Genomic DNA, 27,869 nt, shown 5'->3' with positions numbered 1-27,869 from the left:
CTGTTTGTGCTGCATTCTTAATAAAGAGCTCATTGTTTGAACTTGCAATAATTAGGTCACATTGGAACTCTTAAATCAAAAACAAACTTACAAAGTTCTCTAGTTTTTATTAACTACCGAACACTTTAACATGATTTACATTTTTTTTTTGCAGAATGGAATATTTAAAGTTTCCTACTAAATTAAACAAACACGAACAACATTAAAGTAGGTCAGAAAGAAGCCATTCAAATTATGTTGGCAACAGCACCGTGTCTCCTACGGTTGTTTCCGAGTCCTGACTGTGGTTAGAGCTGATACCAGTGTCCGAGTCTGTGTCATTTGAATACATGTTAAATACTCTTTGAGTAAAAGGAGGAACCTCCCCACTGCTGGTAGGGACCTCAGATTCCTTTCCTCTGTTTTCCTTTAGCTGGCATTCATCTTTGTTGCTAGTATGAAGGGAACTGAACTCCTTGGCCAGGAGCTCATATTCTTTAGCTTTCATCTGAAGCAATGAGTCACTGTATTTAATCTCTTTCTGGATGCCACTCAAGTAAGAGTGGATTTTCAAACCAGCTTTCATGCTTTTCTCCAAATCACACTTAACACTTTCTAAATTAGAGCCTTCAAGTTCACTTGCAGCTGCCCCTTCCACAGCATCTGCATTTATCTCTGTGCAAATACTTTTTACCTCTTTTTCTATTTCGGCAGAGAGCTTATCAATGAGCTTTCTATAATATGTTAGTCGTTCCTCCAGCTGTACAATTCCATCACTTTCTCTCAGGTCCTCCGGAATCTGGTTTTCATCATACTCCAAGCCTAGGTTTTGCTCAACTTCACTGAAACTGGGCATCAAATATGCATCCTGGACATAATTTTCTCCATCATTTTCTACCCGGTTGAGGTGGAATTTTGCTTCACACTTTTCAATTTCCAGGTCCAGCTCTTTCATTCTCTTGACTTGTTGATGAATAGTATGATCCTGGGAAATAATCAGATGAACTAATGTCTCCATACTATCTCGATCTTGGGAAACTGTGTCCTGCTTAATTTTAGCCAGTTTCCGGAAAGTTTTCCTGACTATTCTCTTTTGCTTATCTGGTGGTAACGTCTTCATGTAATTTGCTGGGCTGAGCTCCCACAGTTTTTCTGTGTTTTGCATCAATTTGGCTTCAGCTGTCCTCCACAAGGGAACTGGAAGAAAAGCATCTGCTTTAACCAAAACAAACTGCATATTAGGCTGCTCATCTCCCCATGCTTTCCAAAGCTTCAGGATTCTTGTTAGTGGGGGAAGAACCCGTTCAGAGCCTCTCCACTTTTCTATGATGCAGTAATCACTGGGCTTCCCCAGAAGAAATCGTTTCTCTCCAAATGTAGTCTCGTGTTCCTCAAGCAAAGCCTGGATGATGTCAGCAGAGGTGGTGCGTTTGGTTAGTCCACAGACAATCTTCTCTTCTTGGCAAACCCAAACCACAATTTCCTTCTCTTCTGAATCCATGTCTTTAGTTGGAGATCTGAAAGAAAAACAAAGTACATTATATTACAGTCATCACCTGTGTAAACTCAGAAAGATGATTTAACTTTAATACCCTTTCTAGATTTTACCCTTAATGAGAGATGCATTTTGAGGTTGAGACTACATAAGAATCAGAAGTTGTATGGCAAGAAAAAAAAGGTTAAGACCATGAAAAATATCTTAATTTCCTTTTTAATTCCTAGTGGGCTCTGGAAAGAGCAAATTGTCATCAAAGACAACAGAGGCTATTTTATCTTTAGAAGTCAGCCACAATATAACTACAGTTAGAACTGGCAGAGTTAAGACAATAATCAAAGTGGAGGTTAATAAGAAGTAGAATAAGACTATTTTGCTGGAGCCTTAGGACTGGGGAATAACCATGGAAGCATAAGTAGGATGTTATTAAAGTCATAGAGTTGAAAATAGTCCATTACTGAAATTAGTGATTATTTAATTCTACGAGTATTTATTTTATGCCAACCATGTGCCAGACATGTCTGAAGACGCTAAACATACAGCAATAAGCAAGGGAGACAAGGACACAGACATAAATGTGTAATTAATATAATATCAGATAGTGGTAAATGCTAGGAAGAAAGTTAAACTGAATGAAGGGATAGAGAATTACTTAAGGAGAGGTCTACTTTATTTAAAGAGCTTAGGAGAGACTTCTCTAAGAAGGTGACGTTTGAATAGAGACATAAATTCACACAGTTAGCAGTGACACAAGTGAAGATTCAACCCAAGGAAGAAAGCTGGCTCCAGAGTATACTTCTAACAGATACACTATAAAAACAAGTTTACAAGTTTGATGGCTTAGACGTGTAGATTAAATTGGAAAAAAATCATAAACTACTTCTTAAAGAGGAACTTTGTAACATAAATTCGCTTTTGATAGCAATGGAACCATAGCGCCTCATTAGAGCACCCAACTGGTCAAGGAAGGACTTTTCCCAATGGTCAGCCATGGAGAAGAGTATGTGGAAATGTGTTACCTTCTGTGCCTTTTTCTTATTAATCTTGTTCCTGCTTCGATGCAGTAATAAAGGATTTTGACTGGCCTGGATGACTCCCTTAGCTGACAAAACTCTCATATATATAAAAGCCCTACTGCTATCTCCTTAGAGTAATCCCTACGTCCTGTTCCACTTTCTGGCTCGGGAAACATCAGTTCTGGGTCTGTAGCTAAGGATGACACATGAGTTATAAACACTTCAGCTCTACACTGCAGCTGTGAAGACTGGGAAGCAGGGATCAGGGAGTCCTTCTGTATACTAGAATAATAATAAGGACATACATGACAATTCCCCAATACTTCCAGGATCCCTGCTCTAATTGGGATTCTCTTGTTTTGGAAGGAGCAAGTTCTTATATATTACAGCTTCCACTAGAGATCTGCTAGTTTTCAGCTCATGTGGATTATGTAACACTGACAGTCATTATGCACAATCAAGAAAGATATTATTATTTCCATATAACATATGAGAAAATTAGTGCCTTTATTAATAGCCTCACAGTCCAACTGGTTCCAAACCCCTTTTTTTTTAAAAAAAGTCTGCTCTAAATGTCCTTGTATTTTCTTGAGTCAGTTATATTTTCAGGAATTTTTACAACCATCATTCAAACTAGATAATTTTCAAAAACTTCTGCCACTTGACTGAGCTTGTTTAAAAGTAATAACCATTCTTTATTGAATGTAGGCAATAAATCTTCCATACCTAGTATAAACTGCATCATGTTTAATTCTACTTTGTAGCAGGCTTAGGATTTTGAAAATTGTGTTTATTTTATAGTATGGCTCCAATTGAGTTTCTACTCATTCATTCATTTGACAAATATTTGCTGAGCACCTCCTCTGTGTTTGACACTGTCATGGAAATGTGGATCATAGAAAGACTTGTATGATTTATTAGACAGTATCCCTGGCTTATTGTAGGAAACACTGCTTGGGTTGGGAAGGAAACACTTACATGTCAGTTCTAGTGCTAAGTTTCTTATTACATCAGCAGTTCCCAAATGTTAGACTGATGACCCCTGGTATTATTTCATTAAAACATTTAGAAATATATAAAAGATGCAAAATAAATATTAAAAATAAACCAATTTAGGAATCTTATAGAATCACTACTTTTTCAAAGTAATTGTTTTCATTTGGTCCCAGATCCATGTAAACCTAGTCATCTGATATAAGTAAGGAATTTAATTCTAGAGCTGGGACTAAATAAAATGCTCCCTTCCCAACCTTTGGAAATTTACTATCTAGTATAAGTAATGACATCCCCAAACACATATATAACAAAGGTTAAAAATACAAACTTACACTAGATAATTTGGTTTGTTATGTAATATAATGTAACAAACTCATTACCTAATGATTCAAATTTAGCAGTTGAGATATATAACCTCCAATTCTAATGCAACAAAATAAAAATAAACACATCCATTGCATGACTTAGTGTTTGTTTTGTTTTGCTCTGCTTTGCTTCTCTGTATGTTTATTGGAAGGAAGGGATAAAGAAAGATTTTTACTGGATCTTAAACTTCCCAGAGAACATACTATAACCACATAAAGACTGAAAAATCATAAAGCTTTAATTCATATAATCGCATATTCCAATAATTTACTTCTATTTTCTATTTTTATCCCAGTGTTTTAGTTCCATTTATAAATAACTTCATTGTTGATCTGATTAATATTTTTTTTTTTCTTTTCATATTTTACCTTTGCTCACTCAATGTTACTTAATGGTGCAAATTAAATTTTTTTCTGTATATTGGAATGTTTGTTGATAATTACTATTTCCAATCCAACAAAGTTACTTTTATTTTAGAAATTTCTTGGCTTGCAGCATTCTTGATTTTACTTATGTACATGGTAGTTGCTAATATCATCCCCATTTTACAGATAAAGCAACTGAGATAAAGACAGGGTAAGTAACTTGCCTAAAGTCACAGAGCTAGAAAGTAGAAATATTCCTTCCAACTCTGGCTTTAGATGTTAACCTACAACTAATCCCTGAAAATAAATTACAATAGCCATTATGACTACCCACTCACAAATATTACCCAATTTGTGAACTGATTACATTTCAAATGTGATTTTTTTAATTACTTGAAACTCAGTGCATTTTTCCTATAAAATTAAAGTTCCACCTTATATAATCAATGAAATCCCCGTTTTGAATGCTTTTAGGTAAAGTATAAATTTGGTTCCTTCAACTCTATCATTCTTTTCTTTGAACATCCAGTATAAAGGCAAGTATTGAGAGCGTCCCATGTATCTGATTCTGTAATATTAAAGGAGTAGAGACAAAGAGATTCTCGGCAGATGTAAGGTTAACATGGATGGAGGTTGCAGGAGTGGTTCTCTCTAGATACTATTGGAGAAAGTAACAGCAGGTGGACATCAAGATAGGAGGTTATATAGGAATATAATAGCTGTTCACAAGTATAGGTTATTTACAGTGCAACTGGCTATAAATTGGGAACTGCTTGGATAAGAGGATTCAAAATGTATAACTCCTATGTTACATTATAGGGTAAAAGCATTTACCTAAAAATACTATGTTAATAAAAATAAAGTAACTACCACACTGACATTTAATTCACACCAGTTTAAATTTTAGGTTAATTTGCTAAATGTTCATGTATACAATTAGAAAGTAGATATGAAAGTTTATAAGCCAGAATTTAATCAGGTCATGGTTTCATATAGCAAGGATATCTTCTTAACATCCACTTCAGGGAGGCAGAAACAAAGGAGACATAAAATGTTTTAAAATGCCTTGCATAATGTTACGTAGGGTACCTCAAATTTTGCTTATGATTAAAACACACAAAAACCAATAAAGCTTAAGAAATTTTACAATGAAATAGTATTAACAATTGAATAAGATTATGGCTGTGTTTTGTCTTGATTTGAACTAGTTTATTTCAAGAATGGTTCATAAGAAAAGAGAAAATGCTCTTGATATCTAAACTGTGACTCCCACCAACACATAACTGTTGTACCCAATCATCTTTAACTACTTTTTAGTCACTGGAAACTGAATTAAAACTAATTTGAAACACTGTTCAACAGATTTTACTACACATTCTAAATATATATTATACTACATCTATGATTATGTAGTATATATTATGACATTTCTCATGCACATACTTTTAAAAATTGTGTATGTATTTAAACACTTTATTAAATTTGATAATATTAATATATCCTAAGATTCTTATGGAAGAATTGTTTTGTTGCTTAGCATGCTCTGTTTAATTTATTTTAAAATAGTTTATAATCACAAAATATGTTTGAAAATTATTTACATATACAGAAGAAAATAAAAAACATTCATAATGCTACAGTACCCATTTTTATCTAATGCTTTAAATTCTTTTTTTTCCTTCTGAAACATTAACAAGATTTATTTGTGAAGATTTGCAAAATAGATATGGTGGGAACAATCCTTGATATTTTAAAATATGATTTCCTCTTAACTATCACTAACTTAACTATCACTAACTCATTTTGAATTCCGATAAATCATTTTTTTTCTACTCCCCTGTACCCTTCACTGTAATACTGCAGTATATATACATCTGACTCACATTTCTCACAAGATTGCTTCAAATATCAGATAAGTGAAAGGAAAAGAGTGCTTTGAAAATTGTGAAAAATGTACTGGCTAAATATAGGTTATTAACTCTAATGGTAAAATTACTGTTATTATTACTTAATGCAGAGAAGGGTATAGTGTTTTTAGTATTGTTATTCAGTAACTTTACTGAGCTTGCTACAGTAGTTAACAATATTATTTTATAAATATTTTCCAACCTATCCCACAATATTTTTTCACCTGCTTTGACTAGTCAATATTTTTGCGTGTACACTTCCAATATAACACAACTGTTTAGCTAATAGATGTTTAGAAAGATCATTTATATAATCTTTGGATCACAGATGAGCTGAGAATGCATTTAATCTTAATAACTCTCTGATTTTGACTGAGTGTGTTAATGAAGCATATTACACTGAAAATAAATATATACATAGATTTATACATTTATCTGATTATTCTTCTACGACTATTTCATTATTCAGTTTTTGCCTTTTTAGAGTATCTTCATTAGACAATTAAGAAAATTTATATGCCAAATGCAGCTCTTCAACAATGTGTGTCAGTCTCACTTACAGGCACTTTTCCATATTTATTCTGAAGTAGAGTGAAAATATATGAGAATTTTTGTGAGAATTATTATCAATCAGGAACTTAAAAATATTTCTCCAGTGATAATTAGTTTTAATACCACAAAAACACACAGAATTAAGATGAGTTGGCTAGGAATTACAAATGCAACATTCATACAATTAAATATTTCTTCAACAAACGTTCACTGAGTATGGTGCACAAAGCACTGGGGAATAAATCAACTATTTAAATCTATTTAACAATTTAAATAAATCAACTATTTAAGTCTTATCTTAAGACTTTAAGATAAAGTATTAATAGGATATTTTGATGTCACATTGAAGATCCCACAAAATAAGTATTTACAGAAAAAAGATTAAGTGTGAAGGCAGAGAAAAATAAAGGTAAATGGATAATATTTGGTTATCTTTATTCAGTTGTCCAGAAAAAATAAAAGGCATTGAAGTTGGGGCCCAGGAGAATAACTCAAAGAACAACAGTTCTTCCTAGTATCGCAGACATTAAAGTTTAATTGAAATTTGATGTATAAAACTTATCAGGACAAATATTTCATATTGACCCCTACTTTCAAAAAAATAAGAATCAAAATAATAAATTATTAATTAAGAATAATTACATTATGAGATATGCTTCTAAACCACAGTATATGAAAACTAGCAATCTATAGGTATTTATAGAAAATATTTGGATTTCTGAGTACATCTTTCCATAGAACCTATGTTATAATTCTTTGTTTCCTAAGCCAGCCTGGAAAGTATGATACTAACACAATCTAGCTGCCATATATAGGAGTGATTCTGAAATGCTCTTATTGCTTGACTCTCTTCAGAATCATATTCCATGCTTGGAAATCAAGAGTTACAACTTTTTCAGTTCCAAGCTATTGGTGGCACCTGTGTCTGCAAATAGTGACGCACAAGTCTCCAACAGATTGAAGGATAAAGACCTGTGAAGCTTTGGGGGCATATTGGGGGCATATCTGAATGTTGGCCCAATGCCCGAAGACTGTCCTCTGTTTCCTTTTTATTACCATTACTTATTATTTAAACTGAACACTCTCCTTATAAACCAGTTGTTCTCTACTAGGGGTGATTTTGCCCCCCAAGAGACATTTGGCAATGTGTGGGGACATTTCTTTTCACACTAGGGTCTGGGGGTGCTACTAGTATGGGCAGAGCAAAGAATGATCTAGACAAAATGTCAACAGTTGTGCTGTTGAGGAATCCTGATCCATATTTACAACAAAATATACTTTCATCACAGCTTTATCTATAGCCTTCTTTTCTTACATCTTCTGGAGAATCTATGAGTAAAATACATGAAAATAAAAATAACAAATAAGGGAGACATTTCCAATCTCAAGTAGACTAAAATAAACAATGCAAGTTGGTATTCTACTTAATGGAATGCAAATGAAACTTTTTCTCCTTTCACCCCATAGCCAATCTTTATGATTATTATTATTAATCTGCCTAACTGGACTTCCCTCTGTTAATCCCAGAGCTGGTCCTAAGGCATACTAATATTTGCATTAAGATGCTATAGAACCACAAATATTCAAAATAGGGTTAATTTTAGTTCAGGAAAAAACGTGCATTCACAGACTTCATTAAGAAATAGTAAATCTTTCTTCTTCATTAAGAATAGTATTTGAGTGTCTGGCCACCAGATATGGGGAATGGACAGTGGGGTGAAAAGATGTGTGAATGAAATGACATGATAGAAATGGCCAAGGCGACCAGTGCAGTGCCAGGGCGTGGAGAGGGTTGGAAGTCAGCAGAAAGGGTTTCATTATATTTCTCCCTTACTGCTTCTTTGCAGTCTATTCTGCCCTGGACAGAAGGGACAAAGACCAGAATTAGAAATGAAGATTCTGAGACACCTTGGGTTTAGGGGACGAGGAGGTCAAGATAATACCTGCAGTCTTTAGAGGACCAAAGAAAATTCCCAGAGATAACCTTGGGAAATGAGAAAAAAAAAAAAACTATCACCTAGTTAAGGCTGGGGGTGGTGCAGGCATGTAAGATATGCCTAGATAAGTCAGAAACAGCCTTTAAAATACCTTAGCAATAAAACTACATGGAATATAACATTTTCTTGCTTTGGTTATTCAGAAGACACTCTGGAACATAATACTGTCTTGAAGTCACCATCATTAAATGAACTGGCATGCAACACTATATTTTAAAAGTGTGGTTATTTGTGCTTTCTGATAGCTGAATACAAAACAAGAGTTTCTATTATTCTATATTTTATCAGACTTTCGGCCAAACTAAGATATTGTCTTAGTATGTTTGTCCCATGCAGTTGAAATTAAATTAATGCTTTTCAGTCAAACTTCTCATTCCATAGGGAAGTGAGAATTGTCTCTTTAACATTTTCTTAACACGTAATACAATTAACTCCCTTTGAAATTTTGATTAAACCTCAAAACATGTTTATACTCCTCAAAAGACATACATTTATTTTACCTGATATCATCATGCAATTCAAAGCCATAGCAAGGAACACAACCAGAATTAATACAATATATGTTATTCATTTATATATCCTGTATTCTGATAAATGTAATAAAAAATTACAATACAGAGAAAAAAATACATCCTGCATAGAGATTCTGATCCAGTGGAGAACAGATTTTAATGCCTCATAATAGTCAGATTTTTCACAGAAAACATAGATGTCTGTGAAATTATAAAAACCCTTCTTAGGCAGTCTGTTCTCAAGACATCTTACCCAAATAAGTTATCACAGGGAATGAGATCCAGTCTATATAACTCTTCAGTGTATAACCCACTATATGTGGCACTCATATTAAAAACATGTCAGTAAATAACACTTGGAATAGACTAACTCAACAATGCAAGGTTCAGAAATGATGATTAGGAATGGGAGCAATAAAACCATAATAAAAGAAATTTGATTTCAGTATATTTATTGCAGGCTCAAATCTAACAATACCTTGTAGAAATTCACATTGCTTTGAATAAAAGCATATAATTAATTAAAGAATAAAGATGGGTGAAGATAAAGAGCAAGTTTACTAAATCACGTTCCATACCAAATGTTATAAACTGGCATTTGAATTTACAAACCCAGCTCTATACCAATTATGAAGTTTAAAATACTGAGGATGCCATAAATAGTTTGGATGGTGAAGGTTTAAATTACATGTCACGGCTATTTTCAAACTAAAAGATCAAACTTCTAAATTTAATAACATCTCTTCCCAATAATCAAAATTATCACAGTACAACTACAGTGAGTTTAGGTAATAAATTACTTAGCTTCACTATTATTATGTAAGAGAAAAATTTATATTTTGTGTACTATAATTGGCTTTTAATAAGAGAAAAGGAATGACCCAAACACGGAAATTTCAAGACAGAATTTGGTAAAGATAAAAGTTTAAATAAATGATTGACAAAAAAGTTCTACATAAATCAACTGAATCCATTCTAAGTTAGTTATCCCCCAAATAAATTGTCCTTTTGAATTATGGTATACAACTTTTTATAACTGGATTCAACATTCATTTCTTAACAGAACTGTGGTTTTAGTAAATGTAAATAAATGCTGAGGGTAAAATGCTACAGAAAATAAGATGATCTCAAGGGGGAAAAGTGGTGGGGAGGATGTGTGTGTGTGATGAATTGGGAGATTGGGATTGACATCTATACACTAATATGTATAAAATGGATAACTAATAAGAAAAAAAAAGTGCATCAAAATTCATTTATAAAACTGTTCATCCAGCATTGTTTGTTATTAACAATCCAACAAGATCTACATTCATACATTGTAAAACTATTCATTTTGAAAAATTAAAATGTATGTAAAAATTATATCATTTCTGTGTAAAAACATTTATATACACATCACACATTACACATAAAATGTATTAAAAAAGAAAGAATAAATACTAAGGGAGTAAATTTTTAACAAAAAAAGAAAAGAAGATGATCTTTACATTCAGAAATGTGTCATACATGGGAAGGAGAAAAGATAGGTTTAGAGAGAAAGAGATTTTAAAAATTCAAGACCATCTTAAACATTATTGGAAATCATGAGATACATTCTGTATAAACATGCTACAAAATTTAAAGAATAAAAACAAGAATAATCAAAGTTGAGTAATATTTAATCAATAATAATAAGACATAGAAGTTGACCTCAATGTCTTCAATTCATTCTCAATTCCCATAACCCTTTGAAGAAAGTCAGATTAGGTAAAAGAGCCTCAAGAGATTTCATTTGGGACAGGATGCTGATTTGGAGCTTGTCTGTAAGGAAGACCCTTTCAGATTTTTACTTAACACGATTATGTCTGGGCCTGGTAGTTGAGGAAAAGGTACTTGGAAAAAGTAGTAAGGTGACTAGGGAGAAGAACAATGGGATGTGTGTAAAAGGAGACATTACATAATAATAGCTCACATTTATTGAATGCTTAATATGTGCCAGACATTGTTCTAAGTGCTTTATACATATTAACTCATATAATTTTTGTCACAACCCTATCAGATAGGTCCTATAGTAAAATCCATTTCACAGATTAAAAAGCTGAGACACAAGAGGTTAAGGACTTGTTCAATACCACCCTCAGCTAATAAGTGGGGGAAAATAAGGATAATGTGGAACTAAGGAAAATAAGAATAATTTGGATAAATGAGTTAGGATTGAATCCACACTGAGGAACTCCCTATTGCCTAATACAATAATCAACATATTTCATTAAGTTTTATCTCTGCAAACAAGATACCAAATCTGATTCAGATGTAGTAATCTATTGAGAAAAAAAGGCTTTTGTGGCATTATGAGAAAAATATTTATTTTCTTTATTCATGTGTTTATTACCTACTTCTATACATTGTCAATATGTACAGGATCGTCTATCAATACAATATTTAATGATTGACTTTCTTGAAAATCTGAAGGCTTGTCAATACACAGACTCCTAATTCTTTTACCTTTTAAAGAAACAACTATAAAATTATTTTGCAGTTTCCCTGGTAGACATCTGGATAAAATATTGAATGCCCATTCAATTCCCATTTTGTAAAAGTATTTTATTCATCCCAGCACCTAGAGATAATTAACATTTATTTATATTTTTTCTATACATATACTTTATTTTTAGGAAGTTCTAAAGCATGATATGTTCCCTACTCATTTAAAAGCTATATTAACCTTTTTTTTTTTTTTTTTTTAATTTTTTTTTTTTTTTTTTTATAGCTACTTTTTTTTTTTTTTTTTTTTTTAATTTATTTTTGGCTGTGTTGGGTCTTCGGTTCGTGCGAGAGCTTTCTCCAGTTGCGGCAAGTGGGGGCCACTCTTCATCGTGGTGCGGGGACCACTCTTCATCGCGGTGCGCGGGCCTCTCACCATCGCAGCCCCTCCCGCTGCGGGGCACAGGCTCCAGACGCGCAGGCTCAGCAGCCGTGGCCCACGGGCCCAGCCGCTCCGCGGCATGTGGGATCTTCCCAGACCAGGGCTCGAACCCGTGTCCCCTGCATTAGCAGGCAGATTCTCAACCACTGCGCCACCAGGGAAGCCCCCTATATTAACCTTTAAAACCTATTTTAAGTTTGTTTTGGCTATTTTATTTTTTAATTTTTTAATTTTTTTTTAATTTATTTTATTTATTTATTTTTGGCTGCGTTGGGTCTTCGTTGCTGCACATGGGCTTTCTCTAGTTGTGGTGAGCGGGGGCTACTCTTCGTTGCAGTACGTGGGCTTCTCATTGTGGTGGCTTCTCTTGTTGCGGAGCACGGGCTCTAGGTGCACAGGCTTCAATAGTTGTGGCACATGGGCTCAGTAGTTGTGGCTCGCAGGCTCTAGAGCACAGGCTCAGTAGTTGTGGTGCACGGGCTTAGTTGCTCCACGGCACGTGGGATCTTCCCGGACCAGGGCTTGAACCCATGTCCCCTGCACTGGCAGGCGGATTCTTAACCACTGCGCCACCAGGGAAGTCCCCTGTTTTGGCTATTTTCTGTACTTAAAAATTGATCACCTTAGGCACCCTGAAGGCATTTGATGTAAACCAAATATACTATTGACGGGATTCAAGACATGATACCCCAAAATATGGCACCTTGGTATACTGAATATGGGAAGCTGAAGGTGTTTGAGAAAATGGGAGAAACAGGGAGTTCACTTGGACTTTCCACCCAAGCCTCTCCCCTGAAACAGGTCCTAACACCCTCACTTGAGAGATGCCCTTCCTATACCTGAAGGAAAGGAGTATCCTTATCTCTGAAGACAAAGGGATGAGAAGAATCCAAACAAACAGGCCCTGCTAAATCTCTCCCAGTTTACTACGCTTACTTCATATTCTTTGACCTACCTACCACACTTCTCCATGAATGTCCACTCTTCACTAAACCTAGCATAAAACAACACAGGTTTAACCATTTCTTTAGGTCTTCATTTCCTTAGGAAGGCTCCTGTGTCATGCGAAACTTACATTAAATCAACTTGAATGCTTTTCTCCTGTTAGTCTGTTTTGGTCGGTTTAATTTTCAGAGCCAGTCAGGGACCTTAAGAGTGTCAAGCAAAACTTTTTATTCCTCTACACTATGCATAAAATTTTTTTAGAAAAACAATATTAAGTGACAATTTTGATTCTTTCTGTAAAGTACACACACACAGACACACACAAAATAAAGTTTAAGCAAAATTAAAATTAACGAAGAAGGCAAATGGTGAGGAAACTCTGACCCACAAGCTAACTCAACTCTGGTTATTTTACACAGAGTATGGCACGTGCCCTCTGAAGTAATATTTTTTGAGATCACAGTACTGCAGTCTCAGGAAGATAATCACAGGGCGTGTCAGCCACAAATAATACAAGTCTTTTCTTAGGTCGCTATGAAAATTTGGATCACTGTTTTGATAGATGAAGCATGAAAATAGTGCTATCAAATAATTTTCACTGAACACAGACTATTAACATTTTATTAAAACAGTTTTAAAATTGGAGTCCTTCAGAAAATTAATCACTCAATGAAAAATTGGGGCAGTCAAAAATTAAAACTACCTTGAAAATTAAAATTTTATACATACATACGCATAGAAAAAAATCACTAGTTTTATGCTCTACTAACACCAGTTTAATTTTCTAGGGAGTAATAATATAAGCCAGTCACGTAGGACAAGAAAAACCCTAGACATTCCATACCTGCAGGGTGGCTATAATACTGTACATAATCCCCACAAACAGAGAAAAGGGAAGGGAATATGTAAAGAATGTGTATTGGGGACTATGGGGGTTAAGTAAACTAAGCTTATAGTCAAGATTCCAGAAATTGATTATACTCAAAATGTAAATATTTAACATGTAGTATTTACTAGATGAAACGCTGAGAAAATATCTAATCTCATTGGAAATTCTAGGGCTAACTTCCAAGTGTTACCTGTGCCTGGCAAATACCTAAAGTTTCCTTACTGATTTATACTTTGTAAAGAAATATTTCATAATAACAAAGCATATTTATTAAAGGAAAGTTACCTAGCCTGAATATTTAGTTTAACGATAGCTGTAGTTATGTCAACTACTAGCATTCATTTTTCTTTTGGCAGCTAAGCCCGTAATTGGTTTTGCCTTCTTAGTGGAAGCTATTTCCTAATGATGGTGACTTTCAGCTTGTATCTGCCTGCAGCCACCTACTCTTCCCTCTCTAAATGTATTCTGAAATATGTTGGCAGATTTGAATGGCACTAGAAATGTAAGAATTTGAATTATCCAGTAGGATAGCTGAAAATACAAGATGACCTCCTTTATCCCTGATTTCCATGTTCTGAACATACTCTATAATAAACAGTAATAAACTGTGACTTCCAATTGGAAGCTTCATCGAAAATAATCAGCTCTTCACATTAGTCACAAATCAATTACCTAAAGAGCAACAAAAAATTAATAACTTTTAGAAACAAGAATATACCAGGGCCTATCATGCCATTTTGTTAAGGAAAAGGAGCTACCTGAAAACATCACTGATAAGAGAAAAATACTGGTGATCTACATCAAAAGTATCTTATATCCATTTACTTTCCCAAAGTTTTTAACTCTTTAATATGCTCTGAATTTCACTGCTTTCACCTCCTCTAGGACTTTGCTTCATAATTTATCCCTTCTTAAACTCATTTTATCTTCTACCTTTACTTCTGGGCCTTCCTACTACCAGGTCACATTATAACAACCATCATTTGACCACATACACACCTCAACTATCTTTCCTTCACAAACTCAAATAATAACCCACAGTCACTTTCTCTAGTTTACCTCTTTCCAGGAACAACCACCATAAAGTGACTTCCACCCCTCCACAGACACCCACAACAGAAATATTTCTTCCTAGGTTTATCAGAGAGCTAACCTCCAAACCCAAGTGCCATTTTTGGAACTGATCTGCCTCGACTTCTTTGTAATATTATGCATTGTGACATTTTCCTCCCATTCTTGCAGCAGTCCATTCCTTGACTTCTTGATTTCACTCTCCACGGCTATTCCTTTCCCTTTCTAGCTTCTTCTCAGTTCTGACATGGGCCTTGCTTCCTCTGTATATTCAGTAAACGTAGGTGTCATGCAGGGGTGACCACAAATTCTTTGCAGCTCCTTCCATTGAGAGATGGAGTCTATTTCTTTTTGCTCGACTAGACCTTGGGACTAAGTATGGCCAATAGAATATGGTAAAAACCATGTGTGCGAGTTCTAGAGTCCAGGCTTCAAGAAATCTTGCAGCTTCTGCCTTCTTCCTCCTGTAATGCTGTCCTGAGACTGCTGTTTGATGAAAAAGCTTGAGATGAAAGACCACATCAAGAGAGAGAGAGAGACCCAGCCATCTCAGTTGTCCCATCAGAACCTAACCCTTGACTAACCCACTGCTCATGAGACAGCCAAAGTAAAACTCAGAAGAACCACCCCAGTTTACTCAGAAAATCATAGCAAACAATACATTGTTGTTTTCAGCCACTAATTTTTATGATGTCTTATTGCCAGTAAGTGATAACTGATACAATAGGCATCCCACAGGTTTCTATGACTCATTTCTTGTCTCATTATATACACCTTATGGGTGACTGTAATATCACCCACAGCTTTCTCAACCAATTGAATGACGATAGCTCCCAAATTTACTTATTTTTTCCCTTGAGCTCTAGACCAATATTCCAAACTTTGTTTTTACATGTTGATTTGATCTTTCTGTTACTCACAGCCACCGCAAATTTGGCCCATCAAAACTAATTCACCATCCTCTCCTCTCATATCTCAAACTATTCCACCTCTTGATTTCCCATCCTACTGAATGTAACCACTATCTCCCCACCCTTTCTCTCAAGTTTGAAAACAGGGAGTCTTCCTAGATTCCTTTGTCTATCTCATTCCCCTTTAACAACCAGCCCCCATGTCTGTTTTACTCTTTCTCCCAAATGTCTCAAATATGCGCCCTCCTATCTATCACCACTACTACGATTCGGACACCTTCCAGTCTTAAAATAAGTTACTGTAGTAAGTTAGGACATATTATGTTATGATAAACTCCTGCCCACTTCACATTTGTGCTCCATAATATTGTCAGGCTTCCCTTTTTAAACTGCAAATCTAGTTGTGTACCTTCCTTGTTTAAAATCTTTAAATGGTTTCCAAGTCCTGCATTTTCAATTTGTTTACCTTTCTTCCTCTCCCTCATCACCCCTCCCCTCTCTGTCTCTGTCTCTCTCTTACCTGTTCCTAGAATTCCTTCCATGATCTGATTCCTCCAACTCATAGCCAAGCACTCTGTAATAGACACCTTGAGCTAGCTATTCCTAACATCTTCCTGATCTCTGACAGATCTAATGTGAGGGCAACTGGCTGTCACTGTAACATCTATCACCCTATGAATTGCTAGACTGGATTGAACTGTATCTGCCATGCTTCTATTTTTCACTCTGGGCTTTTCCATAACCTATTTCCTTGGCTTGAAACACCTTTTTCCCCCTTTCTTCATCTAACTCTTACTCTGTTTCAAATGTTGCTTCCTCTAGGAAAATTCCCCTATCATCTCTGAATAACCCCATTCCCACCACTCCAAATGGAAATGGATGCCCATTCTTGATGCTTCTACAGAACCCATTGTACATTGAGTGGTAGCATTTTCTACCTTCGTTTTTTGCTAGTTTGCCAGTCAGGTCCTGGACTGACTCTTTCATCTTTGAAGCCTAAGAGCCTAAAACAATAAATGTTAAATGTTCTTTTATTTTTTGGAGCATGAGAGGAGGAAGGGGGTTGTGGGGGAAGTATATAAAGGGGATTTTTCAGTCAACTAGGGCCTGGTGGTTACAACTATCCCACCATATATTTTTGTAAATAAAATTTTGTTTAAGTACAGTCATGCTCATTTAATTATGTACTGCCTGTGTCTGTTTTCACACCACATTGACAGAGTTGAGTGGTTGAGACAGTGACATTATGGCTGGAATAACCTAAATATTTATTATGAGGCCTTTTACACAAAAAGTTTGCCAACTCCTGACCTAGATGATTTACCTGCACCAAAAATCTAGATTTTGTTTATTTAAATACTAAAATATTATTTGAACTCCAATATCTATACAATAGTTCTGTGTATTATTCTTTAGGGGACAAGAAAGTAAAAATAATGTGGTCTTTAAACAGAAGAATGTATGATCTCATGGAAGTCACGGCCTTGTTTGGAAGTAATTTCAACCAAAGGCAATGACTGAAGGCTCACTAAGAGGATGGCTGTGAAATGCTTCATGGAGAATGAGTGGGTTTAACATAGGATTAGTCAGCGTGAAGGCCTTGGCTGGGAAACCAGTGTGTTTTGCCTTTAAAGTCCCATTCCAGGTGCAGTGTGTTCCATATTAATCCGTCCCATATGGATGTCAGGAGCGATGGCAGTAGGTTGGATGAAAGGCTGCTTTCACAGTGCAGTGTGTCCAAACACCAGGTGTTTGGAGGTGGAATATGTGGAAACATTCAAGTGACACCTTGAATTTTTTTACTCTTCACCCTGATGTTCTTCCTTCCCCCGAATTACCCTTGCCATTTTTTCTGTTCTCTATGATAATGCAACTATATTCCTATTTACTCAGACCCCAAATTGTAGTTATCACTGAATCTTTTTTTCCATCCTGATACTTTCTATTGTCCCCATACACTCAGTTTTGAATTCCTATAAATTCCGCCTCTATAGTGACTCTTATAACTGTAATCTCTATCTGAAATTTCGTGTTCATTTATTGTTTGCTTGCTGTCTGCCTGTCCACCACTGTACTATAAGCTCAATGAGAATAGAGACCTTGACTGCCTTTCTCATTGTTGTATCCCCAGCACCTAGAATAACATGTAGCACACATTATAAGGTAAATAACTATTTTTTGTTGAATACATGGACTTTATTATGATACTTTAAAATGCCTGCCTTGTATTTTAATTATTTATGTATGTGTGTCTACTAATCAACAAGTTCCTTAAAGTATGGTCCATATCTGATTCACATTTAATCTTAATAATGCCCTCAAAGTATGAGGTTCATTTGATATTTCTGAATTTTTAAAAATCATCAAATAACCATTATCTTGAGTCCCAAAAAAGGGAAATATATACAAGTAGATGCCCAACCTGATAGAGTGGGATAGTTTAGAATGTTTTGTTTTTAGATGCTAAGGTAGATAAGAAAGCAATACTATAATATGCCCAGACTATGTAAAGCATTATATAGCACAAGCTGCCATTTTACTTAATTCTCTAAACTGTGATTACAGCAAGGTCTCCTAACTAAAAGTAGAATCACTCAAAACGATCATTTAAAAAAAAATAACTTAGTCTAAGTTTCATGCCGATTATTAATAATTCTAGGAAAATGTTCTTTGACTTTCACCACTAAAGTAAAAGAACAAGCAGTCAAGAAATTAAAGCTAATACTTTGTGGTCCACTGCTGTAAAGTGCCTAACTTCCTGTGCTCTTAAAAAATATGAAATCTCAAAGGTCCAGTATAGCTTCATAAGTGCTTTTTCTAATTGCGCACAACTCTTTTCTTCATATGAGACTGTAGTTATTATATGTCTACTCCATGAAGACATCCATGGTTTTTCAATAGCACTTCTCATAGGTTCCACACAAATGTAATTATATGCAGAGCTAAAAATAGGTATCTTCAGTTACTACTATTGAGGACTGTGGTCTCCCCCAAACTGATGTGCTGCTGCTAGATCTTAAAGTACTCTCAGTTAACCATAACTGCAGGGAATTCCAGAAGGATTGACAAATGTCAGAGTAAATGAGGAGCATTAGAGGAACCAAAGATATTGGAGAGGGCTGTAAAATGTCTTAGTCATTGGTTGAGAACAACAAGCATACACTGTGCAGTACATCAATAAACCCCAGACACAAAATTCCTACCGATTATATACCATCATTAGTAAGAATAAAAGTTTGTTGAAATTGGACCACTGTCTGCATTAGTGGAATTACCATTTAAAAGATCCACAAAATAGTAGAATAACTTAATTCTATAAGCTGATACACTGACTAGTTAAATATGATTATTAGAACAAATAGCAGTCAATTACAGTTGACTGTAAGTCTATTACTGTTATATAAACACATCCTTAACATTTTTTTCAATTGTAAAATACTGTTTTCACCAACCAAGCAAGATTCTGGATTCTCACCAAACTGACCATATTACTGCCTGCTTCCTGAATTCTTTTCTTTTGATTATCCTGAATCATTCTTAGCTTTGTGTGCTTCAGCCCCTCCTACATCTTTCTGTACACCTTGTTGTGTTCCCTTCTCTTGTCCAAGCCTGTCACCTAACTGTGGAAGTTTCATAAACACTATCTAATGTGATGATGCTCCATTTATTTTTCTTTATCTCCATTCACTTCTCTCTTATATACTTCTACTTAGAGTTAATCAAAAACATTTAGTGAGCACCTACTCTATAGAGGAACAGCCTTCCTAAGAGATTATACTTTCATTTTATAAATTGTATTATAAAGATAACTTTATTTACCCTGTCAACGATAGTTTCCCATGGAAGAGTGAATTTTTAAAAAATTTCATGCACGAGATACTAAACTATAGTGCTCTTTTCTCAATTAGGAGTTTAATCCCTTAGGAATGAGGTGGTGTCTTTGCATGTTTGGTATAATACAAAACACAGAGTTTACCAGTCCTAAAGAAATAAAATAAAAAGATAGCTACTCCTAACATTCTTATATTTGTATTACTAAACTTAAAATTGTGCTTAGCAAACACTCAATAATTCTTAGATATTATAATTTATAAACTAATCGTATCTCTTTATAATTGGAAATAAACACATTTGACTTTTACCGTAATGGTACCTTTCCGGGTGGAGGTTATGTGGCAATGCATCATGTTTAGGTTAAATAAAATTACAAAAAAAATACTTCTTTCAATTCTATTTTTAAAAAAGTTTTCTTGAAAAAAAGCAGGACAAGAGAATTAAATTCTACTCTGCAGAGGGAATTTTAAAACCACAGAAGCTTAGAGATGAAAGGGACCTTAAGTACCCAATTCAATCTCTCATATTATTAGACAAAGATAACACTAAAATATTCAAATTATGTATCCTTTGTTCTTATCAAAAGTCCACAAAGACACATAAGGAACTGTCTCTTAAACTATGCTATGCATTGCAAAATCATTAATAGTCTCATAATTTTGCTCAGATGTGGTGTGAGGATTAAACATAAAAGCTGTCAGAGTTGAAATATTTCAAGATCCAAGGATAGTATTGCACAACATTTATAGACTCACTTCTAATTATAGTCAGTAATTTATAATGTATCTCTTTGTATCTAGGGAGGAAAAGAGATCAGTGATGATCAGGAAAAGAGAACAGATGTTCTAGTGAGTCAAGGTTGAGATTTTGAAGCCCCTAATGTCACGTTTAGGTGTTAAAAACTTAGATATACTTCATAACATATTTAATCCAAGAGGCCTGAACAAGGAGTGAATATTTACTGAGCTTTTATTATGTCCTAGCACCGTGCTAAATTTTTATATATAATCACATTAATCCAAATTCTTGATGGTTTAGGATTAACTCTATTTTAGAGATGAGAAAACTAAATACTAAGTAGGCCATACAGATTAATGGTTAAGCGCATGGATTCGAATTCTGTCTCTGCCACTTATTAACTGTGGCACTGCTCTGGGTCTTAATTGGCTTACATGTGAAATAGGGGAAATACTAGTACCTTCTTCAGAGTGTAATTTTAAGTATTATGTAAATTACTTAGACCAGTGCACATAGTAAGTGTTATAAGAAGTATTAGCAGAGGTGGATTTACCCTGAAGCTAATGAAGTTTAAGCATAAGGGCTTCCTCATTTGCATAGTCACATTCCGAGGCCCCATAACGACCTTAGTGATATTATTAATCAGAACTTTAAAGAGCAACTTAAAGAGCAACCCCTTCAATTGTCAAACTTAAATTTGCCTTTGCTTGTTATTATTGTTATTGTCATATTAGAAAGATGAAATATTTGCCCCAGTGCATACAACTAGTAATGGCAAATCTGAGATATGACCGAAAGTCTAGGTGACTAAAGAGCTGGAGTTCTTAACTAAGATAATTTTCTGCCTGTTTCTAGCATTTTCCCTTTGTCTTATAACTGTAATTATCTTATAGAAAGAGCATAAATCCTCCTTTCATGTGAGAAAATAAGTATTTCCCCAATTGTATTTCCCTTTTACCTCCAAAGGAGGAGGAAATGTTCCACATTCAACCATGCGGTCTATAGTAGCCAACTACCATCATCCACCAAACCTCACTCACATACATACATGGTTGCATTCAAGGAGCATGAAAGGAAGTGAGAGCAGCCCTAGAGAAGAATGAGTTACCCTGCACCTTGGTTTGTTCTCTACCAGAACTCCAGTAAAGTCTCTGACAGCATCTATTTCTCAAATATGGCCCTTAACCATTTGAAAGCAAGGAGTTAAGCCTAGAAGCAGGGATGATGAGAGATCAACCTTGAATTTATGGATTCATTCTTTAACTTACCCATGAATCCATTCACCACAAATGTACTGATTTACTACTCTGACACAAGTGCTTTATGGGGACCAGCTGTATTTGGAGAGTATATGTTGAATTCATTTATTCAATCAACAAATATTTATTGAGCACCTACTCACTGTTTACCTAGAAAGAAACAAGATAGATGAGGTCCCTGATCTCACTGAGTGTATACTCAATTTTTTTATAGATATCTTAAGTCCCTTTACTTATAAAAACAGAGGGCATTCTAGCCTGCAGATATAAACCTTTGAGAATAATTTGCCTTGTTTGTCAGCATATTTAATACCCATTGCTCATTTTTATTCTTGAAATATTTTTCTTATCACTGCCAATGCTAAATGTCTCCCCAAGGCTCTATTCCATTCATATAAGTAATTACTTTGCCGTGGGGTGACCATTCACATTACTAATCGCTTTAAATTACTATCAACAGATATGCAAACTTTCTCTAGAAGGTGTAGCCTTACAACAGGCTCCACAATAATTGAATCACAATCTATTTTAAAAAACCAAATAATTGACTCTTAAGAAATCAATGCTGTATGTGTTATGTGTGTTTTGCCAAAGGGGTGTCTTTTAAAACTCCTAAGCAAGTATACATGAAAGAACATTAGCACACAGAAGTATGCTGAACTTTTTCCTTTCACATGTACTCGGTGCAGATGGCATGTTGCCTTATTTTAGAAAGCCAATATGCTAGGGACAAAGAGATCTCTTGTCAAGGACTGGAATACGCATTCACCTGGGAGAGGTAAACTCATACTCCTACTTCAACTTTCTTTAATTTTTAGAACTAAAATCAAAAGAAGAGAGCCATACTTTTGTGAATTACCTAGAGCCATTATCAGATCTCCCAAACTACATACCAATCAAATAACATCAAAACTTTTGAAGTTATACAGTCCAGCTAATAAAGAGGCTATGTAAATAAAATCGTTAACCAGTTATATACTTTTAAAAACTTTTTAAAAATCCTTAAGATTTTCACCTTGACATGCTTCACGAATTGATACGGTACATAATAAAACATCTTATGTAGTGGATTTTAAGTTGGGTTATAGTTTTTTTGAGTAACTATTCAAGATCTAACCTAGAGCTCAGTTTCACCGCTACCACTGCTCTCAGGATATTTTTGCCAGGGATAGAGCATTCCAATCATTGTTCCTAATGCGCTGTCTGCTGTCAAGTAATAACTACTTAAGTTACTAGGTATCATCAGGGGAAATCTCTTTCAGGAACACCTGGGAACTAAAAAGGTGTATGTACTCAAATATCCAGCATTTCTCAAGCCAATTTCAGGGCCCTTTCAAATATTTATTGGAGGTTAGACAAAACAGTACAAGATAATTTCCTGTTCTGCAGAATTCATAAATTACCATACTTCTAATTACAAAAAGAAAACATCCAGCTTGCCAGCAACTTCTACCATGACCACAAAACTCAATTCTTCCTTCTGATGAAGTAACTGTGGCATGAGGTGCTTAAGAGAGCAATATGAGGCACCTGGTTTTAAAAAACTTGGTTAGATATGTTCTAATTCATTCAAAAGCAAATTTTAATGCAGATTTTATGTGTCAATTATACAACAATAGAGCTGTGTTATTTACTTCTAATAATTTTATTACAAATATATTTTTTGGAGACTTTTTGGTTTCAAGTTGATATTAGGACAATGCTTGTTATCACCTGTGATCTAGGTATAGGAAAAGCCAAAAGAAAGCCAAGAGCTGACTGAATGGTACCTAACAATAATTATAAGGCCTTATTCACTAAATTAGATCCTTTCATATTCATTGTTATTATCAATGAATCACCTGAAAGAACAATTCTAATTTTATATTTCCAACAAACATATGAAATACTGCTTTACTCTGGCAATTTTTTGCTCCTAGCAAGGTTTGGTAAAAAGTCCAACCAATTTTCTGCCCTCAAATTTTATTAATTAAAACACCAAGGAATCATAACTCACAACCAAGTATCCTCAAAATCTTTAAAGTGACATTCCACTTTTCTGAACTTATTTAAAAAAATGTTGCTGATTGCTATTTAGAAGCATTAGCTTTTATAGCAATCATTGTTTTGAAAATAGAACCTACAGATGGAACTTATGTGAATACTTGAATATGTTAATAATCTAAATTCAATTGTTGAATGACCATATGAATGTCAAGTAAATTCATGCTTCATTACTTGCTTCTTTGGGTTTTCTATGAGAAACAAAAGCCACCTAGTGACTTTTAGAAAATATTTTCAGAAACTTAAATAGCTTATTGAAAAGAAAATATCTAGACTCTCCAACATTTTTATTCTTCATGTGAACAAAAAGTTGCTTAAGAAGGTAGTTATCAATCTTTGGGATTCAGTCACAGAACATTTTATTATTATGGAACCAAAGTAAACAATCCATCTCCTGAGACCAAAAGGTCTTCTGAAAATTGTTCTCTTCCTAGTAAATGTTATGACAATTAGAAAACTTTAAAAAAATAATTCTGACTGTAAGCATAAAGATTTTAGATTGGCTCCATTTCTTTTATTTGCTTGAAAGTTAGAAACGAAAAGCATCAGGGCGGGGGTGGATGGGATGAATTGGGAGATTGGGATTGACATATATACACTAATATGTATAAAATAGATAACTAATAAGAACCTGCTGTATAGCACAGGGAACTCCACTTCGCTGTACAGTAGAAACTAACACAACATTGTAAAACAACTATACCCCAATAATAATTAAAAAAAAGAAATGAAAAGCATAAAATGTTTGTGTGTCCAAATAAAATCATTTTGTGACCAAGTATTATTTTCAGATTTACTGAAGACTGTTTTCCAGATTTTTAAATCGAATGATTCTTAACATTTAGAAAATATTTTCTGGTAGGGTAGGATTAGCTGGGTGTCCAAATCCATATAATTATTTGTCCATCTCCCTGGTTTTTGGATTTTATCAAATATCAACCAATCCTTTATAAAGTATTCACTTTTATATAATACCAGCTGATCTCAGATGATGACTAGAGAATAAAATGATTACTGTGTTTTTGATTTGAGTACAAATTATAATTTTAGTTTATAAAATTATATAAACAACTGTATTATATACGTCCATCACATACCAGGCACTGTCCTGGGAATTAGAACACAATGGGGACTAGACAGATATGGCCCTGCCCTCTTTAACCTTTACAGTGTGTGTTTTCTAAAAGCTTTTTATGCCTCATATTTGAAGTTTCATTTGTTTTCCATCTGTCTCTAAAACTCTCAAATATCCATGTATTATGATACTATTTACAGAGGTACCTTAGGCGGTTCAATCTTGGGTGATTAAATATTCTAAGAGTGAACAAAACTGAAAAGACAGAACAGGATGCAGAAAAGTTCAATAAACTTTCTCAAAATTTTATGATCTCAAAATCCTAATATTCCCTTGAAAAATCCTCATTTTTTCCTGCTGACAAAGATACAATTATGTTCAAGTTGTTCTTTTAACTGTATAAATGTTATATCACAATGTATACAAAAATATTGCTCAAATTTTTCCTTTACATTCTACAAGGAATTTTATACCATATATTTGAAGAATGCATTGGCTGTTATCAGATAACTGTTTTATCATCAATCAAAGAATGAATCTATCAAAGGATGAATCACTTGTCATTTAAGGAAAGTTATTTGGTTTCTATATTTTGGAGTGGAATTATTTAAATCATTATGGAGCCCAGGAAATGAAATTGATAAACTTAATCATGTAACTGAGTTTCATCTGTAGTTTCACCTTTGTGAAGGTGAAAAAACAAAACAGACAAAACAAAAATATCTCATCTATATCAAAACTTAACCTTGAAAAAAACAAATATACATTAATTCTATTTCAACACACCATGTGGTTTATTTACTGCTTAGTTTGAAATACCCATATTTTTATGTCCCTAGCCACCCCTGTGGTTTAAGCGTACCTTAAGGATTGGAAAAATACAAATCTTTAAAGGGAGGCACTCAGTTATTACAGCAACTCATGCACAGCCTCACTATTACCACTTTCCGCCAAAACTCATGTTCATAAAAAAACATCACCTTCAGGAAGCACCATTCTATTTTCTCAGAGCAACTTAAAATACTATTAAGCTCCCCATCTTTTATTGTTTCCTTCCACTTTTTCCTAATTTTCCGTAGAAAAAATATTAAAAAATGTTTGTATACTCACCTCCCTGAACGAAAGCTAGTTTTATGGGTAGAGTAGATTTTGCAGTGGCAAATTAAGGCAACAAAAGTGGCCATGTGAGGGAAACTCACAGGGGTGCATGCAGTTTTATTGCACTGTTATTTGGCGTACCAATGACAGAATTCTTGAATTAGTTAACACACACACACACACACACACACACACACATACACAACAACTCTGAACTACAGGGATAGTATTCAGAAAGATCACTATGCCAAAAACATAACTTGTTTTGTAATACCATGAACTTTCCTGAAGTAATTTTTTATGTATTTTTACAACATTTAAACAAACACACTTCAAAAATGATGCTACTGAAAAATCCTTTAAAAAGTAGGAAGGAAAAAAAAAAAAAAAGTAGGAAGGATTTTCTTTTGGTAAGGGGAGTTGTCTGAAATATTTTTTAATGCATCGACACTACGAAAACACAAGCCTATTTTTGATAACTATCACTACCATATTTTTTAATACTACCCAGACATATTTCTTTATTTTAACATACACACAGTTTCATTAATTATCATAAATACCATATGTGTGGCATATCAAATTATTAGAAAATAAAACAGGTTTAGAAAGTTTGATAGTATTGATTATTGCTGCTTTCGTTTCTTAAGCTAGTCAACTAAATCATAAAGACTTTGGAATGAGGTAATAACAGAATTTTTCAAGTAGACATTCATGCCCAAAATAAAGTCTGGAGATTTACTTTAAAGTTGTACCACTATATTGTCATGCAGACCCTCTAAAATAATTGTATCATTTCCTACCATGTAATTGATGCTTTTAAATAGACACTAAGTAAATTATGACAAGTACAAACAGGTGTGATTGAGAGAAGAGTTGTGGAAAAGCCCTTATGCCAAAATAAATATGTTTAAAAAGTAAAGCCCGTGTCTACAATTATCCTCACATTTTTTTAGGCATAAAAATGTAGCGCTTGAGTTAATAAAATATTTAATAGGACTGACACACACATACTGACTCAAGAAAAATCTGTGTGTGTGTGTGTGAAATATGTTTATTTATACAATGGGCATTGCTGGCTTGAAAACAGCAAATCAAATCAAAGTAAAATAGTAATAATAAGGATTAAGAAGGACAGCTGTTTGAATCCTTTCTTTAGTGCCTAAAATCACCTAAATTTCTCAAAGATTTTTGAAAGAATGATTTCATAAAAAGTTTCTCTACAGAGTATTTTCACTTTGGGAACTTTCCAGGTTTTAGGAATGCCCCACTCAAAAAGGGAGGCAAAGCATTGTTTCCGGATTGTATCAGCAGCTCTGTTTTTCTGTTCTAATTAGTGGCTAATAAATTCTAGTTATATCTTCATCAAAATGTCAACTCTTCCTATAATATACTAAAATTCTGTCTAAAGCAAAATAAAACTTGCCATCCCACTACTCTCAAACAGGCAAGGCAACAAACACGAAGAGGATGTGCTAGTGGTGGAAACCAGAAGTGTCCAAAGGGAGAAAAAAGGAGTCAAAATAATCATCCTTTATTTTCAGAGATCCTTGAACTGGTCACTGCAATCACTGTTACTGGAACAATATCCTCACCAGTTGAGTGTCCATACTAGTCCTAACTCCCTAGAGCTTTGTTCCCCAGGAGCAATTTTCATCAGAATCTAACTGCAACAAAACACATACTTTCACAACAGAAGCTCCCGAATACACACACGCTGGACTTTACCTGTTTTTATGCCGAGTCTTTAGCAAGTTTCTTCCAAAGGGAGCCATGGTCCGCCAGGCCAGCGAACAGCGAGGACAGTATCTCAAAGTTCTCTGGGGATGGGGGTGGGGATGGGGGGATATCTGGATTTCTAGGGTGAAGGGAAGAGACCTGGAAGCTTCCTCTTCACCTCCTCAGATGCTCCTGGC

General features: G+C 34.5%; 1 protein-coding gene across 1 annotated transcript; it reads right to left on the bottom strand.

Annotated features, from left to right (window-relative positions):
- Positions 1-130: 130 nt before the first annotated feature.
- RASSF9 (Ras association domain family member 9) lies at positions 131-27,869 on the bottom strand. The gene is made up of 2 exons (XM_007165927.2): positions 27,682-27,869; positions 131-1,496 (listed from the first exon to the last, which is right to left on the bottom strand). Exons 1-2 carry the CDS (start codon positions 27,726-27,728, stop codon positions 233-235), a joined length of 1,311 nt encoding a protein of 436 aa, XP_007165989.1. The 5' UTR covers positions 27,729-27,869; the 3' UTR covers positions 131-232.

This window comes from Balaenoptera acutorostrata, chromosome 11 (assembly GCF_949987535.1).
Source record: "Balaenoptera acutorostrata chromosome 11, mBalAcu1.1, whole genome shotgun sequence".
NCBI classification, from domain to species: domain Eukaryota; kingdom Metazoa; phylum Chordata; class Mammalia; order Artiodactyla; family Balaenopteridae; genus Balaenoptera; species Balaenoptera acutorostrata.
Note: the sequence above shows the minus strand (reverse complement) of the source record. Positions and strands in the feature narration are given on the sequence as shown.

Excerpts from the sequence above, each read along its gene's own strand:
- RASSF9 (XM_007165927.2), bottom strand. The coding sequence starts at position 27,728 with ATGGCTCCCTTTGGAAGAAACTTGCTAAAGACTCGGCATAAAAACAG. Across the intron at positions 1,497-27,681 it reads AAGACTCGGCATAAAAACAG|ATCTCCAACTAAAGACATGG; the intron begins GTAAAGTCCAGC and ends TTTTTCTTTCAG.